The sequence below is a fragment of the Phaethon aethereus genome, assembly GCF_964289735.1.
Source record: "Phaethon aethereus genome assembly, chromosome: 2".
NCBI classification, from domain to species: domain Eukaryota; kingdom Metazoa; phylum Chordata; class Aves; order Phaethontiformes; family Phaethontidae; genus Phaethon; species Phaethon aethereus.
This window is the reverse complement of record NC_138582.1, coordinates 120,716,380-120,732,306: the sequence shown is the minus strand read 5'-3', so window position 1 is coordinate 120,732,306 and position 15,927 is coordinate 120,716,380. Positions and strand designations below refer to the sequence as shown.

Here is a 15,927-nt window from a genome sequence, read left to right as displayed (position 1 = left end):
GATCAGAGCAGCTATATCATACAACTATAGCTGGAGAGCTAGGCTCTGTTCATTGTGTCTCACACATCATCGCTACAGATATCGTCTACAAAAAAACCTCTGTTATTCTGACCAATTGTGTAACACTTGCCTTATTGTTTTTAAGCAGACCTGTGGGACACCCTTAGTTGTGACTACTGGTCTGAACAAAAGAAAAAGCCTATACACATGGCCCTAAGAACCTTTATTGCTGGTGGCAACATGAAAAAGCTCAAGGTGAAGTGTCTAGCACACATAATTATAAAGAAATCTTATTACATGCAACACAAGGAAATCTGATATGGAAATAAGCAAGACACACTACTATCCTGTACAAACCCCCCTCATTTTATTAAAGTAGGCTTGCCATCTGCAATACTCAAAAATGTCTCAAATTCTTCCAAAAAGTATCTCGCATGAAACTGATAATCTGTGCTTTAAAATGATTCAGGATTCTGGGTTTTAGAGATCTACCTTCTTACTGTTTTCATTTCTATGAAAAACATCATCTGCTTTGCTTCCAGTAATCTACTCATTCTTTAAAACATGCACTGTTAATAAACACATGACAAGAACTATTAAGTAACAAACAACTGACTTGTTACGCGTTTCCCAGCGATAAATTAGGACTAGAATTATCAGGCATCAAGCTGGGACCCTGTCACTTTATTATAGGGGAAACACTACTTAAGCACACCTGAAACAGACAACTGCTATGAGAAGCCTGATTCTCAACTGCTTTGCAGTTAGGGTAAAAACTTCCTCCATGTGTTTAATACAGTAAATTAAGAAAAAGTAAGCACTAAAACTTAGCTGGACTACTCGGTAAGCTATTTTATCAAGTAGGTCTTCTTAACAAGCTATTTAGTAGAATTACATTGTATTACAGGATTTACAGGCACTTAAAGTTATGTAACTAGACTAGATTTTGATAGAGTACTTTTGAAATAGAAGATTTTAGGTTTGTGTTGTTTGTTTTTAAACCCTTAATTATGTGGTCAAGCATCTTTTACTCTCCCATTGCTGTTCTGCCAAGAAGTAAAAAAATTTGACTTTACAGGTAAAGCTATGAAACACCATGGAACTAGAGCTAGTTTAAAAAACACCCATGTATTGATTACAGAATTGCTCTGTAATTAATAGAGCTTTAAAAAAAAAAATAGGAGTAATGTCCAATTTCTGATAAAGTTTCTGTTGCTCATAGAGACCAATCAAAAACATTGACAAATACAGCAATAACAACACATATATTAAGACATCAAGATTACACTGGAGTTAATGAAAACAGCATAGTATTTTGTTAGTGAACAGACAAATCTATTGAACATCAGTAATTTTACATAAAAGACACTTTATTAAATATTTAACAGAATTAGAGGACAGACTAAACAATTTCTTACCATCCATCTTGTCAGAAGTATCCTCTTTGTTGATAAAGCAGGCAAAGAAACATGGAAAACTTAGTGTGTTAGAATAAAGGTGTTCACAGCAGAGTCATAAAACATTAATTAAGGAAAATACATTAATATTAAATACAGCAGACATGTTTATCTAATTCATGCATGTATAAGCTACCTTAAATAAAGCTGATTTCTCTCAGTACAAAGTAGAAAATTGCAGAATGGGGTACGAGTACCCTGCACAGGGATGTTGAATCTCTCCGTATTGCCCAGATTTGAGCACAATCTTACAATGAATTATTTTATAAACTGTTTCATGCTTCATGTCAACCATTACTGAAGCATCAGTACATATTTATATCATTACTGAACCACAATATTTCTGTTTCTTACTAAATTTGCTATTGAGCATGAAACCCCACCTGGGCTAAGGTACAGGAGGGAAAAAAGACGTCACAATAAAGACAGAGGACAAATGGGAGAAAGTTCCACTCTAGTTTAAAAGCATTAAAGATTTACCAGTTCAGCTGGAAGGTAGTGCATACATATTCTGACAGTAACAATGAAAATTAAAACATTTAGTGTGAGACATATAATTACAGCCTAAGTGTCCTCCTTTGACATCTTTGATGTCAAAGATAGTCAATATTCAGAATAACTAAAGAATGTCCTCCTGCTTCTAGAATAGTCTTTAAAAAAACCCCAACCATAAATAAGCAAGACTTCTACTATTAATAATAAAAACGGAAGAGATGGATGGAGACAATTATGGATTACTATGCTCATGAATTTGTGGTCCTCTAAGGCTCTAAATTTCGCAGCTGTTTAAGCAAAAGGTGGATGTTTCTCTGTAAGTAAGGGTAAAAATGAATTCAAGATCCAGACAAAACTATGTTATTTATTTTGGTATTGACTGCAACACCTGAAAAGATGTGGAAAGCATTACGGAAATACACTAACATTTTGTAAGCATTTTAGTACCATAGTCAGCATTATCTTGATAATTCTGTAATTTAAGGTGCCATATTTGGATTTAGTATAAACAACCTCCTTAAAATGAACAGAGGGGAGAAGTTTACAAATCAGTCCATTTTCTGAAACACGGCACTTGCTTGGATTCACACTCCTTTCATTTTAAGGTTACCTTTTGAAAACTAAGAGCAAACAATATTTTGAGGTGGATTCCATAGTTAATCCATAGCCAAACACACAACAGTCACACCCTCTATATAGGTAAGAGGGGATGTGTATGTGTCATTTAAATTACCTTACCACTATTAAAAAGTTGTTAGGAGAATGAGCCAAGATCAATCAAGCAGTACTGCTTTTCTGTGACTGTAAACAAATCTTGGTCTCCTTGACTATCACTGCCCTTATACCACCTATAATATGAATTGACTTTAGTATACATTGCTAGTATCACATTATTTTGCCATTTCAAACCAATATTGTATTATTCTCCACAAGTTACTGCATCTGCTAGCAAGGCAAAGCTTTCCAGCTACTCAAATCCTTCAAAAGAATATGACCTGGACTTACTGCCTATTTATTCCTCTCCCCCACCCCCACTCATCAAATCTATAAACTACAAGGAGAATAAGCTATTTATTTCTATTATTTTCCTGCCTAAAAGCACGACTAGTTACTTCCCTGAAAACCTCTGTGCCCTTCCTAACCCTTGCTTACAAAATTCTGGACATGAATCCCATATTGCTTAAAATATTCTGAAAGCAAACCAATACTCTAATCGAGAGCTATTTTCTGTGAAACTCTTTCAGACCGAAGTAGTCCCTGCATTTCAGCAGCATGAAGAGATTTCTCTCTTTGTTTTCCATTTGACTTTTTTTTCCCCATTCTAACCACCATGCTGTGACACTTTCACTTCTCACAATAGCTGAACTCCAGCTCTGTCTGGGATTCAGAATATGTCCAGTTGTACACCAAAAGAGACTAGGCAATACTCTGATCTCAGAGAACAATCTTCCCATCTATTTCAGGCTTTTAAGTATTAAGCTATGAGAAACTGAGAATTCCTCAAGCAATAACCACAAGTATATCTCCTCCACCAACAAAACTGAGCAGCCTCTAACTTTGATGTCCACCGGTTGGTTCTGTGATTCACTCCCCTGCGGGCACTAGAGGGAGCCCACACCCGAAATTACTATTTCAAGTAGCAAGTATTCCTTTTAGTCAGCATTGCACACGCTCAACCTTAATCCTAAAATCAATGGCGTTCAAACCATTTCAAGCAGGCCCTGATGACTAAAGAATCAGCTCATCTGAAATAGCTTTTAGCTTAAATTTTATTTTAAAAAAGCACAACCAAAAACTTTGAAACCATAGCCTAAGCGTATCCTCACATTTCCGCAAACATCAAGAAAATCAGAAAAACTGTATTGTTTCTCCACCTCTCTTGTCATCATCTTTGGCAATACTGACATTAGGACATCACCTCCTTGGTGATCTAGCTGTCACATAAGCTGAGAAGAAAAAACTAACAGTTTTGTCAACACTGAGCCTCACTTCTCCCACTGCTACCCTTCTGTATGGATAACCTAAAAAGAACAAAAACATGCCCACATTCCTTTACCCTCCTCACTAGCATCTACCACCACCACCCCAAATACTTTTCTGCACTCTTATAATTTTTAGCACTTTATGTCTAAGAGCAAGTATTCCTACCAATGAAGACTGTCACCTAGATAAAAAACATACCCATAGTTCCATCAACAATGCTTAGAAAGAAATCTATGAAATCAATGTTGTATACTATTGTGTAAAACACTTCTGTATTAAGTGAAGAAGCCACCACTTACTGCCAAGATGTCTCTTTAGCATTATTGTAAAATAGTCAGCTGAAGAGCTGAGAAAAATGGGAAAATCCTGAGTCCTAACACTCATTTCCCTATTACTTCTAGAAACAAAAAAACCCATGATCACCACCTGCTGTTAAGTGAAGGTACCGCTCCTTCCAGCACTTAGTTAATCCCAGATTAACACATATAAAGAGGATAGTATGGACACATTCTTTACATCGGCATTCTTTCAGCACAAGTAAAATAAAACATCTAGCAAAACCGGTAACTTATTTCAGAACACCTGCTCTTCTGCAATACTCCAATATTACTAAAAATGATGACAATTTTTCAAATGTAGAAGTATTTTCCTGTAACTTTTTGATCAAAAACCTCAAAAAATATTTCACAGTATTGTAGAGATGTTTCCCTTACCTAGTGAAGCATAAGATCCTGGAGGTAGACCAGCTGCTGACAAGCGCCCAGCTCCAGCTGTCTGTCCAGCAGCATGGCGGGCCTTTGCACCTGCAGCAGCATTAACATCAATGTCGCTGCGAGACCTTTGTAGAGTTCCTGGGCTTGGAACACTCTTGCTGCTGCCTGAAACTAGGGGGAAAAAAAAGTTGGCAATGAATAAAATTAATTCTATTTAAAAGGTCAACATTGTCTACTACTGCAGCATACCTGCAGAAAGTACAGAAAACGATGTAAAATAGTGTAAGTCTAATAAACCAAATATTATTGAGGTTAAGAAGCAAACTAGACCTGGTGTTGCCATGAAATTCAGATAAAGAACAGTTTATTTTACAGCAGTATTTATCTTCATGCAGCACAAGATTTTAGCATTATTGAAGAGACACTATGTACTCCCACCCTAGCATAAATAACATAACTATGTGATTTATTACATGCTTCACAAAGGTAAGGAAATTCACAGCATCGCTCGTGATACTGAAGGAAGATAACAGACCCACACTTCAGCTAAGACAAAGCCACAGGCAAGCTGAATGCATACCTTAAATTGCTTTAGGGTCTAATCTTCTGTAAAGTATTTTTATACTCATCTCCTATTATTCACTGAATATTAACTATTTGCTTCAGTTAATTTTAAGCATTGGTTTAGGTCTTCAAAACTTGACTCCCCCTTAACAGTTTCAGTATCCAGAAAACAAATACTCTCAATTACTGGCCATTTGTAAAAAGGAGTTCAGTGATTTACTCCAGAAGAGTTACAAACACATTATGTGAAGAAAGGATGAAGATATTAAATTCTGAAAACTCAAGAAAAAATTAACTCTTTGAATTGCAAATCTGTGGGTTTTTCGTTTTTTATAAAGAGCAGCAGCCACACGGGAATAGATGAAAGGTCCGAGTCCTTCATTGCCAACTGCCATAAGCCTTAACAGACCATAGACTAGACCACAGAGTAATGTTTTGCTTCTTTAGAACAACTGTTTCATGACAAAACTCCAAGACAGATGATCAATTAACAGTACCAATACATAGCAAATTATGTCTTATACTTGCAATAACTGAAAAATACATAAACTGTGAAGCAAGTAAATGAGGCAATCGTAGCTCCAGGTGCCATTTGTAGTGACACATAATATTATTCAACTTGGAAACAGGGTAAATGCTTAAGACAGTAAGACTTTAAGCTGCATTTAAAACTTCTAATTCAAAGAACATGAAGAACAATTATTGCGCATCGTACTATATAGCAACCACCTTACCTCTGCCTGCAAGGCTTGCTGGGCTGGCTGCAGACCATTTAGAAGATAGAGGCCGACTGCAGGAAAAAAGAAAAAAAAAAACAGTTAATAAACCCAACAAGTAAGTTTCATGTATCAGATCCAAAAGGCAACAATAATGGACAGAAAAAAAAATTCTGTTCTTTCCTCCCCTTAACTTTCTGAGCATATTTTCAACAGACACATTAAATACAGAATGATAAAGAAAACATCATCTTATCTTTTATATTTTATAAAATTACATCTTTGCCACAAAGCATTAGCCCTTAGGTTATCAATAGGCACACTTGCTAACACAGTTCAGGCATTCCAGACTTGGTCACAGAAGCATTTAAGGCGTCAGTACAAGGTTTTAACCACAGGGCTGATCATCTAAATCAGCGGTCAAACAAAAATGGCAGAAGCTACACAAAAAGGTTGACTTATGAAAGAAATTATGTGAAGTGCAAATACCAAGGAATGGCAATACCAAGGAAAACAGCTGTGTAATTCATAAGACTCATCCAGTCCCAAGAATTGAGGTACAAATTAGAAACTTCTAAATAGCTAGACTGTATTTCCCGTTTCAGTTTTAGAGGCTCCCATAATTTATAAAAGCAGAAAAATCTCTTCTTTTCCTTTATGTTTTCTCCCCATTTCCCTTTACTCTTACTGCAAAAATGAGTAGTTACTGAAGCAAAATCTCTCTGTCTACTCAAGTTTAACTGTGAGCCCTTCCTTCTGTCTGGTTCAAAAGGGTAAAATGCAGTCAGAGGGACCAGGGAAAAGCAAAAGACTACTAGAAGAAAGCAGGATACTTTATTAATTGATTCATATCTAGCCATCTAAATATTTACCTGACTGGGAAGGTTTGCATTTACTGAAATAGTTGACTATTTCACCAATAGTCAAATTACAGTCTGAGTCTGGAGTGTCAGCTTTAGTAAAGATAATCCTTCTAATTTTAAACCAAAAAGCACAGAGCAGAGATGCATAATATTGTGTATTTATCCAAGTTATTAGCTGAGGTGCTCAATGATAATATAGAGGTCAGCACTGTTACCTAACTCCTCACAGAAGATCATGTATTTGCATCTTTGAATAAACATTTGTCCGTGGAAAATAAAGTCTTAGCAATAGCCTCCATTACAGACAATTATTTTTAAAATGTTTTTTATAATTACAAGTATTATAGGAAAGATAAGATTTGACACAGAAGAGGGAAAGCCGCTGGTATTTAAGGCGGCAGCCAAAAAAAAGAAAAACATTAACTTCCAATATGCTGGAAGCAGTCTTTGCTTTGAAGTCAAAAGTGAGCAGACAAGTTCTCTGGCTTTGGAAACAAAGTATCTGAATTGAAATCTTAACAGGTTTAAATACTTTGAGAAAGCCTTCCAGAATTTCAAGGAAAAAAAATCACCACATATTACTACTACTGTTTTACATTTCTAGTAAAAGGCAGTAGATTTTTTTTGCTATGTGTACCTAAGCAAACTTTAATCTATTCAGCTCAAAATTATCTATACATTTTAATACACCACTGACTGCAGCACAGACCTACCCTCTAGTAATTATGCATTAGCAGTATTTTGCAGCTGTGCTATTCAATACTGTGAGGACAGGAAAAAGACAATCTCTTATCTGAATGAATGTCAATGTCTCTTTCTCATACTTCCCAGTGAAAAGGGATAAAAAAGGAGTAACACCGTTATTTTCTCCCAGACTTATGCACTGCACCAGAACGCTGGACATCAGTATGTGAACCTTGTAGGTATTTTGGCATTACAGAGCCTGCTAAGAAATAAATATGTGAATAAGAACAGCTTGCTAAAAATCTAGTTAATGACTGTCCTTATTTTTCACCTTGCTTGGGTAATACTGTCATATAGCAAAACACAGTAAAAGATTTTTTTTTTTTTTTTTTCAAAAAAATTGAAAGTGACAAAATACAATTGCAGCTTTTCTGTACACCACAGAAGTCTGGCTCATTCGCTTTTGAGAAACAGTTTTTATTTGTTTATAGACTCAGAAATAGTTAAGTGACACTTACTTGAGACTCTCCTGTGAACTGGAGGATGACCTGTCTGACTGAGGGAGAGATGCTATACTGCCAGAATTCTTCAAGTAGGTCTGGAGGCTTCTTTGATAGGGTGGCTCAAGAGAATTGTAGAGAGTCTCGGCTTCACTAGGAAAGTGATTTCTAAGACCCAGATAAGCCCTGCAAAACAAGAGAATTAACCACATGTAATTGCTCTGTATTTTCTTCGAAGTGTGGAGTCAGGAAGTAGAAGATTACAGAACGAACCAGGGATGGGAGGGAAAGGAACTCAAACTGAAGATATGTAATGCATACAATACTGCTCATCAAATCATAAAAGAAACCAGCTACATTGACTGAATTAATCTTTTTGAAAGATTAGTCTACCCTCTGAAATTCTCACATTCACTTACCGATTCTCTGGGGAAGCAAGAGAAATTCTCTTCTGGCTTACTCACTAGTCAAACTGCTGCAGCTGTTTAATGACTTAAGGCGGAGGGGGGAGGATGGTTATGCAGCAATATCAACCTTTACAACTCCTGTTTCAGTAGAATCTTCAAATGCTGCACAACAGTATTAGTTGCCTGACCTTTCAGAATGTATTTTGCAAAAGAAACCAGATATTAATTCAGGACTCCGAGAACAGAAACAACAATTTTCAACCTGACTTGTGCCCTCTTCTTCAGCCATAGTTAGCCGCTCACCTCTGATGGAAGCCTTCTATTGCTTATGTAAACCATACAATTTTTCAGAGCAAAATGTAGTAAAAACTCACTTTCTTGCCTCCACTCTCGCTTCTGCATCAGCATCATGAATACCCTTCTTGATTGTTTCAACCAAGACAGCTGCGTGCCTAGAAGAAAGACATTCTTCATGCTATTTTGCTGCTCCAAATTCTATTTTTAGTAGTAAAGTTTTACCCTTTAATTAACATTTCTCTAAGTAAAAACCAGCTGAGATAGTAGTTCCTTCTAAGACATGAAGTAAACAAATGCTGAAGGACACCTATTACATAATTGCACCTTCTGTAAAGGTTTAAGTAAGCTTCCTCCTTCAGTCTGAGAGAATTGTAACCTACTTTTCAGACACACATCCACCTATCACACTTAAAAAGTTATTTAGAACCACCTTTTTAAAGACACCTACTTTACTGCAATGGAAAAATTATTTACCCTACTATGTTAATACCAAGAAAAAGGAAGGAGTTAATATTTGTAAGTTTTCTTTCCTGTAAATTCATCTCTGAAAGCCTCTGGTGTACGAGTTCTAAACCTCAACACATGCTCAAAGAACAGAAAAGCACCCATCAGAACAACTAAAAATTGCAATGATAAACAAATTTTAATTCAAAATATGTTTGGGGTTTTATTTTTGCTTGGGGGGGATGGGGTGTTTGTTTTTTTAAAAACACACATACACACTCTGACATAAAGTGATCTCCCAATTGCTCACTTTCTCAGGAGCTCCTTGAGGGGGTGAAAGGTGACCATGGAACTGGATGAGCTCTCCAGAGCCTTCTCTGGAGGCCTTGTAGTCCCTTTGCTCTTACTCTGTGCTAACAGTACACAACCTGCAGAGCTGATGCACGTACTGTTTTCTTATCTACCCAGAGAAGCTACAGTGTACTCTTAATCATTACTAGAATCATCCTCCAGCGTAATCCCACTTGCAGTCTTGTTATGGTGAACACACAAATTTCCTCGTTTCAGGAGAAAAGACAGATGCTTACCTGTGCATCTTTGCTGCACAGGATACAAGATATATGTGAAATTCTGAGAAAGCATGGTATGCATTGCTCACGTACAGTATAGGAGAAGAGGCAGAGGGTAAAAGGAAAGGAGGCAACATGAAGTCAAGGCTGGAGCATATAGTTCTACTTCTCCCTGGCACCTGAATGAGCCACATGACTTGCTGTGCTAGAAAGGTTGGCCAACACCAAACAACATAATCCAATTAAAGGATTTCTGTCTTAAAATTCATTAGTAGTTTATTCTTGAGAAAAAAGTACACTGGCCCATACCTTTCCAACGAATGTGTCTGCCACTCTTGTAACAACAGGTCTAAAAATTCAAAGGAGCGCCTAAAAAGACAGAACAAAAAGTTATAATTAATACTCATTTCTTTAATGTGCTTGTGGAATAAAAAGTAACTTTACTCCTTCCCTCAAGGGAAACAAATACACAAAAGTACGTTTAACTGTCAAATAAGGACACTGGTCACTTCATTGCAAAGTTAAAACATTCTGTAGAGAAAGCAAACACACAGGCTAACTAATCCTAAACTTCAAAAAAACAAAGATGTGGTTCAATTAACCACCTGTCATGTTATTACACATAGGCTATGATAGTTTTATTAGCCCCAAAATAACAGACAAAGATCAATAAAGTTTAAAAGTTGTACAAGCTATAAAATCTTAATATTAAAAAAAAAAATCAATACTTTAAAAATTCAGCCATTAAGTCACAACATAATGTTTCTATGGCAGTGAACTTCTGTCCCGAACACTATTCCCATCCTTTCATCTGTCATTACTGAGTATGTAGCATAAAGGAAAACATGAGACCATTAGTACAGGGCTCTGCATATAGAAAGCACTCCTGAAGATTTGCTGGCACTGTCCAAACTAAGTTATGTAACCTTATTCATTATTAATTCAGAATTCTTGACAATTTAGCAGACAGCTATTAGCAAAAGACATACTTTAAAATATGTCTGAAGCTAGATTCTGGTGAACAAATCAAAGCGACACAGATTAGGAAGGTGTAGATAACAAGTCTTCAAAAAGGCAGTGGACTTCACTGTCTGGAATTACTGCTTTTTCTGGTTATGTTTAATCTTTGACCTGTTCTGGAAGGACAGATTTCATTTTTATTCTGCCCAAATCTTTTGGACACCTACAGGACATGGCAAGAAACCCTGAAACGCTTTTCATTATTACAACCGACCTAGTTTTCCTCTGTCTTTCCAAAGGAATGATGTCAGTATGAAAACAGTGCAATTTTGGCCACCTTCACTGATGCTCACTGGATTGTGAACTGCAGTACCAAAGCCACCTACAGTCTAATGTTCATGAGCAAAGCCATGGTAAGGCACTGAAGCCCTGTGAATTGTTCTGCAGTCAAACTAGAAGTTATGACAGGTCAGTATAATCTGGGCTGAGATAACTTGCTTTGGATGCAAAGATAGCTTAGATTCAGAGCAAATAGTTTAGATGCTCAAACTATTTCTTGCATAAACATAGCTATATCACTTTCAGAGCTAGCTTTCTGAGAAAGAAATCGTGAGATTCTGTGGAGAAACCGACACTGGCAGAAACGAATTAATTTTGTCAAGAGCCAATACAAGTGTTCAAGTAACACGTTCCTGGAAAAAACAACATGCTGAAGACGCACCTCAGCTGTTAAACATGACAACACATTGAGCCACCATGTCCTATCTACAGTAGCAGCCACTGTCTCAATCCCATAGTCCCCAGCATGGTAGGTTTATTTTTTTGGGCACAGTATCAGACAGCCTAGCTCCACACATTCAAACCGCACTGCACAGAAGTTATGAAGTCCTCCTGGCATGAGGACACTGCAGAGATTTGACAAGAACTAACCTCACTAGGCCTGTCAAGTCTGGCCCTAACAGTAAGTAACACGCTCAGGCTGGTTCTTCGCAAAGACATGCATATCCATCTCATGCTCTCCCAGTGCTTCTCAGTACCTGTGGTGTTTATTCTCATTAGGCTGAGCAACACAGATTCAACTACAGCTTTTTTTTCCACTTCTGGTTTTAAATCAAAAGGTACTTTTTCAATAAGTGTTAGAAACATTCTAAATTAGAATAAATTCTGCAGAAGGATACAGTGTACGTCCCCCAATAGGTCAGAAAGTACCATTCCTCAACATCATCTGATGTAACTTTGTTGAAATTAATTTTTGTAATTTACTGGATAACACAGTTTTCTGTAGTCAGAGTTAACGGCCACAAATCTTCAAATGTGTTTGTTTTTAACATATGATCATCACATTTAAAAAAGCAACAGCTTTAATAATTTGCTATTTATAATGTACTCACCTTCTAACTGCAACTGATTTTGAGGTACAGTTGCTTGTTATTAAAGGTATGAGTCGTGGCACATGAGTATGCTGAAGGGAAAAGACAAAGCAGTTAATGACAAAAGCATTCCTGAATTTGTACTGTACTAATTAAGTCAAACAGAACTAGCAACATAATAAAAATTGCAATCATTTAAAATGCTGACTGAAACCAAGTGTAGAATACTGTTAAATAAGAGACTGCTGCTAGCACGTGAATTAAACCTATTTTTTTCCAAAATGTCAAGCAAAAAGCACTTACAATGCCACCAACAATTACATCATGACATGCAATATTTAGCTGCCAGAAGTCATATATGAAGGCTCAAATGTATCTCCTCAAAGGAGTTGTAAGATGATGTTGTTTTAGTTCTATCACAGAAGGAAAAAAGCAATAGACACAGCAGTCTTAAAAATCAGAGTTACGGAGCAAAAAGCAAATCAATCAACCTGAAGCTATGGGCATTCTTTTAAGGATCAATCAATATGATTAGTGCCACAAAGACCAAATTGCTTTTAAAGCAAAATATGTCAATAAAATAATAAAAGCATGACATGTAATATAAGTAAGCTTATGTATATAATCTACATGGAAACACCTAACGGGTGTTTTTTCCTTTGTTTTTTCTTTTCCTCGTGGGAAAAGGAAACCCTTGAACTACTATTTAAAGTGGATAAGTTAAACTACATTAAATCCAAATGCAATACTTTAACTCAGAATTAAAGCAGCCTTATTTCAGGTTATCTTAGTTAATTGTAGACACAAAGTATTAAAATTTTAGTTCCAAGTAAGAGTAATATGGTTCAACAAATCCATTTTCAGTTCGTTTTTCATTCCTTTCTTGATTAAACATGTAATTTCTGAAACAGTCCCCAATACAGTATGAAACTGCAGCCTATAAAAAAAAACTGTTTAAGCAATTGTTAGTATCTCACATATCATACTTTCTCCTTAGGTTATTGTTGCAGAATATAAACACACAAATCACCAAAAAAGCAGAGAGATAATTATCAGTTCTCAGAGTACTGCCAACTTCAGAATTAGGAGGGAATTAATCCAAAAATCTGGAAGAGCCTTACAGTTGCATTTATTTGTACTAATATACTTTTAAATGGGGTTTTAGGGTTTTGTTTGTGTTTTGCATAGTTTTCAAATTGAAATGTGGCACATGACTGCCAAAAAGGGAACTATAAGCAATACCAGGGGAAGGAATGAAATGTTTTTACAGATGGAGAAACCTGTATGTTCCAAGTCTTTGGAGCTACTGACATAATTTCTAGAAAGTGTTTTGCAAAGCTTGCTTTCATTCAGTTTTAAGACTGCAAATTTCATCTGTTAATCTCTTTGAAGCTGTGATGATGTACATAACGATACATGCTTCCTCCCAACCCACCTCGCAGCTCAACTGCCCAACCTGAATCCCACCTCCTGCTGGAAAATATTTTCACCCATCATGCCATCTCATCATGACACAACCTCCCCCCATTTTTTTTTTTTTAATTGGTTTCCCAATTTATTAAGAATCAAGAAAGAGAAATGGGACTACAGTATAAGAACTACATGGAGAAAAAAAATATGAAATCCAAAAAAGGGGCAAAGATGACATAGAGCTCTTCAAGATCACTGGTATAATACAGCATCCCTCTTTATACATACACTCACTCTCACAGCAATTAGATACTAAAGCACCAGATCTGAACTGGCCGTCAGTGGATTCTGGTAAAGAGTTTTTGAGCAAAACGCTGACTCCAAAAGCCATAATGACTTGGGCTCAAAATATTCAACTCATCACACACACTCCCTGACCAAATCGCATTTAATCAAAAGGACAGAAGTCCAAAGGACAGTGGGGCTGCATTTCGTTTGAGTCTGATACTTTTCTTTCTAAGTATTCAAAAAACGTGTGGATGTGGCACTTCAGGACATGGTTTAGTGGGCATGGTAGTGTTGGGTTGATGGTTGGACTGATGATCTTAAAGGTCTTTTCCAACCTTAATGATTCTGTGATTCTTTCGTTTTGCACTGAAACCTGAATTTTCTGTCAGAACACCTTGCATAAGCCATTTATTGGTTGGGTATTTGAACACTGCATAGGATTTTCTCGCTTCTATGCCTCCAATCTAGTATGTTAAATTACAGCTATGAATAACAGAAGTTTACACAAAATCAGGGCAGGTAGAGCCGATGTGTAAGCTTATCTCCAACAGAATTGAACCAATAAAGGCAATTTAATATAATCTGTGAATTTTTATTTCATGCTGCTTTTCTGACACTTGATTTGGCTCCTCTAAACAAGACGACAGGGTTAGTTTTTCACATGCCTGAGCTTGTCTAATACTACTGCAAATGGTATTCTTCTCTTACAACTTCAATCATCCTGCGTAAGATGTATTCCTTCCTCCACTCTTAACTCTGTGCCATTAGCCATTTCACAGTATACTGTAAGAGTTTGGGGAAAAAAGGCCAATGGTTCTTAGTCCAAGTGCTGACACAAACCTAACGCAGAAATCTCAGAGCACATTCTTAAGAGGTATGGTTAGACAGAGTAAGTACAGATTCCAAAACACACTGAGGATGGCAATACAAGGTGTGATTAAACCACTTAGGTTTCCAACCGCTTCGAAAATTAAAACCATAGATGAGATCATAGTGAATAACACTAAGTGCCTAGCATTAAGAACACCGCAGCTTTTAATGTAGAAACTACAGGCAACCTTCCACTTCTTTCTGAAATACAAAAATATCCGTACAAGTCCCAAAAATCTAGCTAAATGTCTTGCCTCAGAAACCAGTCAGTAGCAGATGCTTAAGGAACAGACAATAAGGAAAAACAGGCAGTATACAGCATTCCCCTCTTCCATACGCTATAAAGGACTCATCTTAGAAAGTTCTTAAACCTGGGGATTAGAATCTCTACTGGGCTTTTCTTCCATGAACTTGTGCTTTCTGAACTATCCGCGTATGTCCGACCTCTTCAACATTTTATGATTAACTCCACAGTTCCAATCGTTTTTATTTTGTAAAAAGAAATCGGGGCTTTTTGTTTTTTCTTTTTTTTTTTCTTTTTTTTTTTAAATTCTTACTAGCTTCTTAACTACTAGCTTAACTTCGTCTTGTCCAAAAAGGCAGTTAAATACAGTTAACTTTTCAAATACACTTGCCTTTTTACAATTAACAGCTTGTAAAAAAACCATGAAAACAGACTTGCTTTTCATACCTATTCCTCCATCTTTACCATGGTAATGCTGGCAATTGGTTTCAATAATAAATAATATTTGTCCATCTGTAAGAAAAATTACTTCTCCCCGACAGAATGATTTATAATGCTGTATTTCAAAACTGTTATTTTCTCTGTTACGAGCCACTACCTGAATATCCCTAGGAAGCAAAGCGAGAGAGGAACACCTACCCGAATAATGAATCTAATGGCTGCACACCCAGAAGTTGCCATCACTTTGGCGCTGTTGGGAACCAGATTAAAAAGGGTAGGCACAATAGCTTCAGCGCCATGATCAAACTTGTTTCCCAAAACAGTTGAAAGATGGCTATTTAGGAGAAATAAATAAAACTTGTTAACAAAAGTTAATTTCTTAGTCTTAAAATAACAAAGTTCATTGTACATTTTAAAGACTTATCTTTCCATACAACAGATTTTCTTGATTTTATGATTTACAAGTTCTTGCCTCATTAAAAATGCAGGATTAGTGGAACGTCTTTGTTATTTAGCAGACACATTAAGAAGCCGAACCCTTATAACTGTATTTCATAATGAAAAACAAATACCACAATAGGCAAGGCTACAATTCTCATATCCACATAAAATATAATACTATTTTTGATTTTTAACACACTTGGAGAGTATA

The 15,927-nt window shown here is 36.4% G+C and overlaps 1 protein-coding gene across 26 annotated transcripts in view; it reads right to left on the bottom strand.

The window, feature by feature from the left end:
• CLASP2 (cytoplasmic linker associated protein 2) overlaps positions 1-15,927 on the bottom strand; it is a gene marked incomplete at its 5' end in the record, with an annotated part of 149,484 nt that overhangs the window by 48,127 nt on the left and 85,430 nt on the right. For 22 of the 26 annotated variants that reach the window (XM_082015479.1, XM_082015489.1, XM_082015492.1 and 19 more), the window contains 8 exons: positions 1,419-1,442; positions 4,649-4,819; positions 5,947-6,002; positions 7,994-8,161; positions 8,757-8,834; positions 10,002-10,061; positions 12,044-12,114; positions 15,474-15,609. In XM_082015479.1, coding sequence (XP_081871605.1) covers positions 1,419-1,442; positions 4,649-4,819; positions 5,947-6,002; positions 7,994-8,161; positions 8,757-8,834; positions 10,002-10,061; positions 12,044-12,114; positions 15,474-15,609 — 764 coding nt within the window. The remainder of the gene's footprint in view (positions 1-1,418; positions 1,443-4,648; positions 4,820-5,946; positions 6,003-7,993; positions 8,162-8,756; positions 8,835-10,001; positions 10,062-12,043; positions 12,115-15,473; positions 15,610-15,927) is intronic. The other 4 variants (XM_082015470.1, XM_082015490.1, XM_082015493.1 and 1 more) reach the window with 1 other exon arrangement.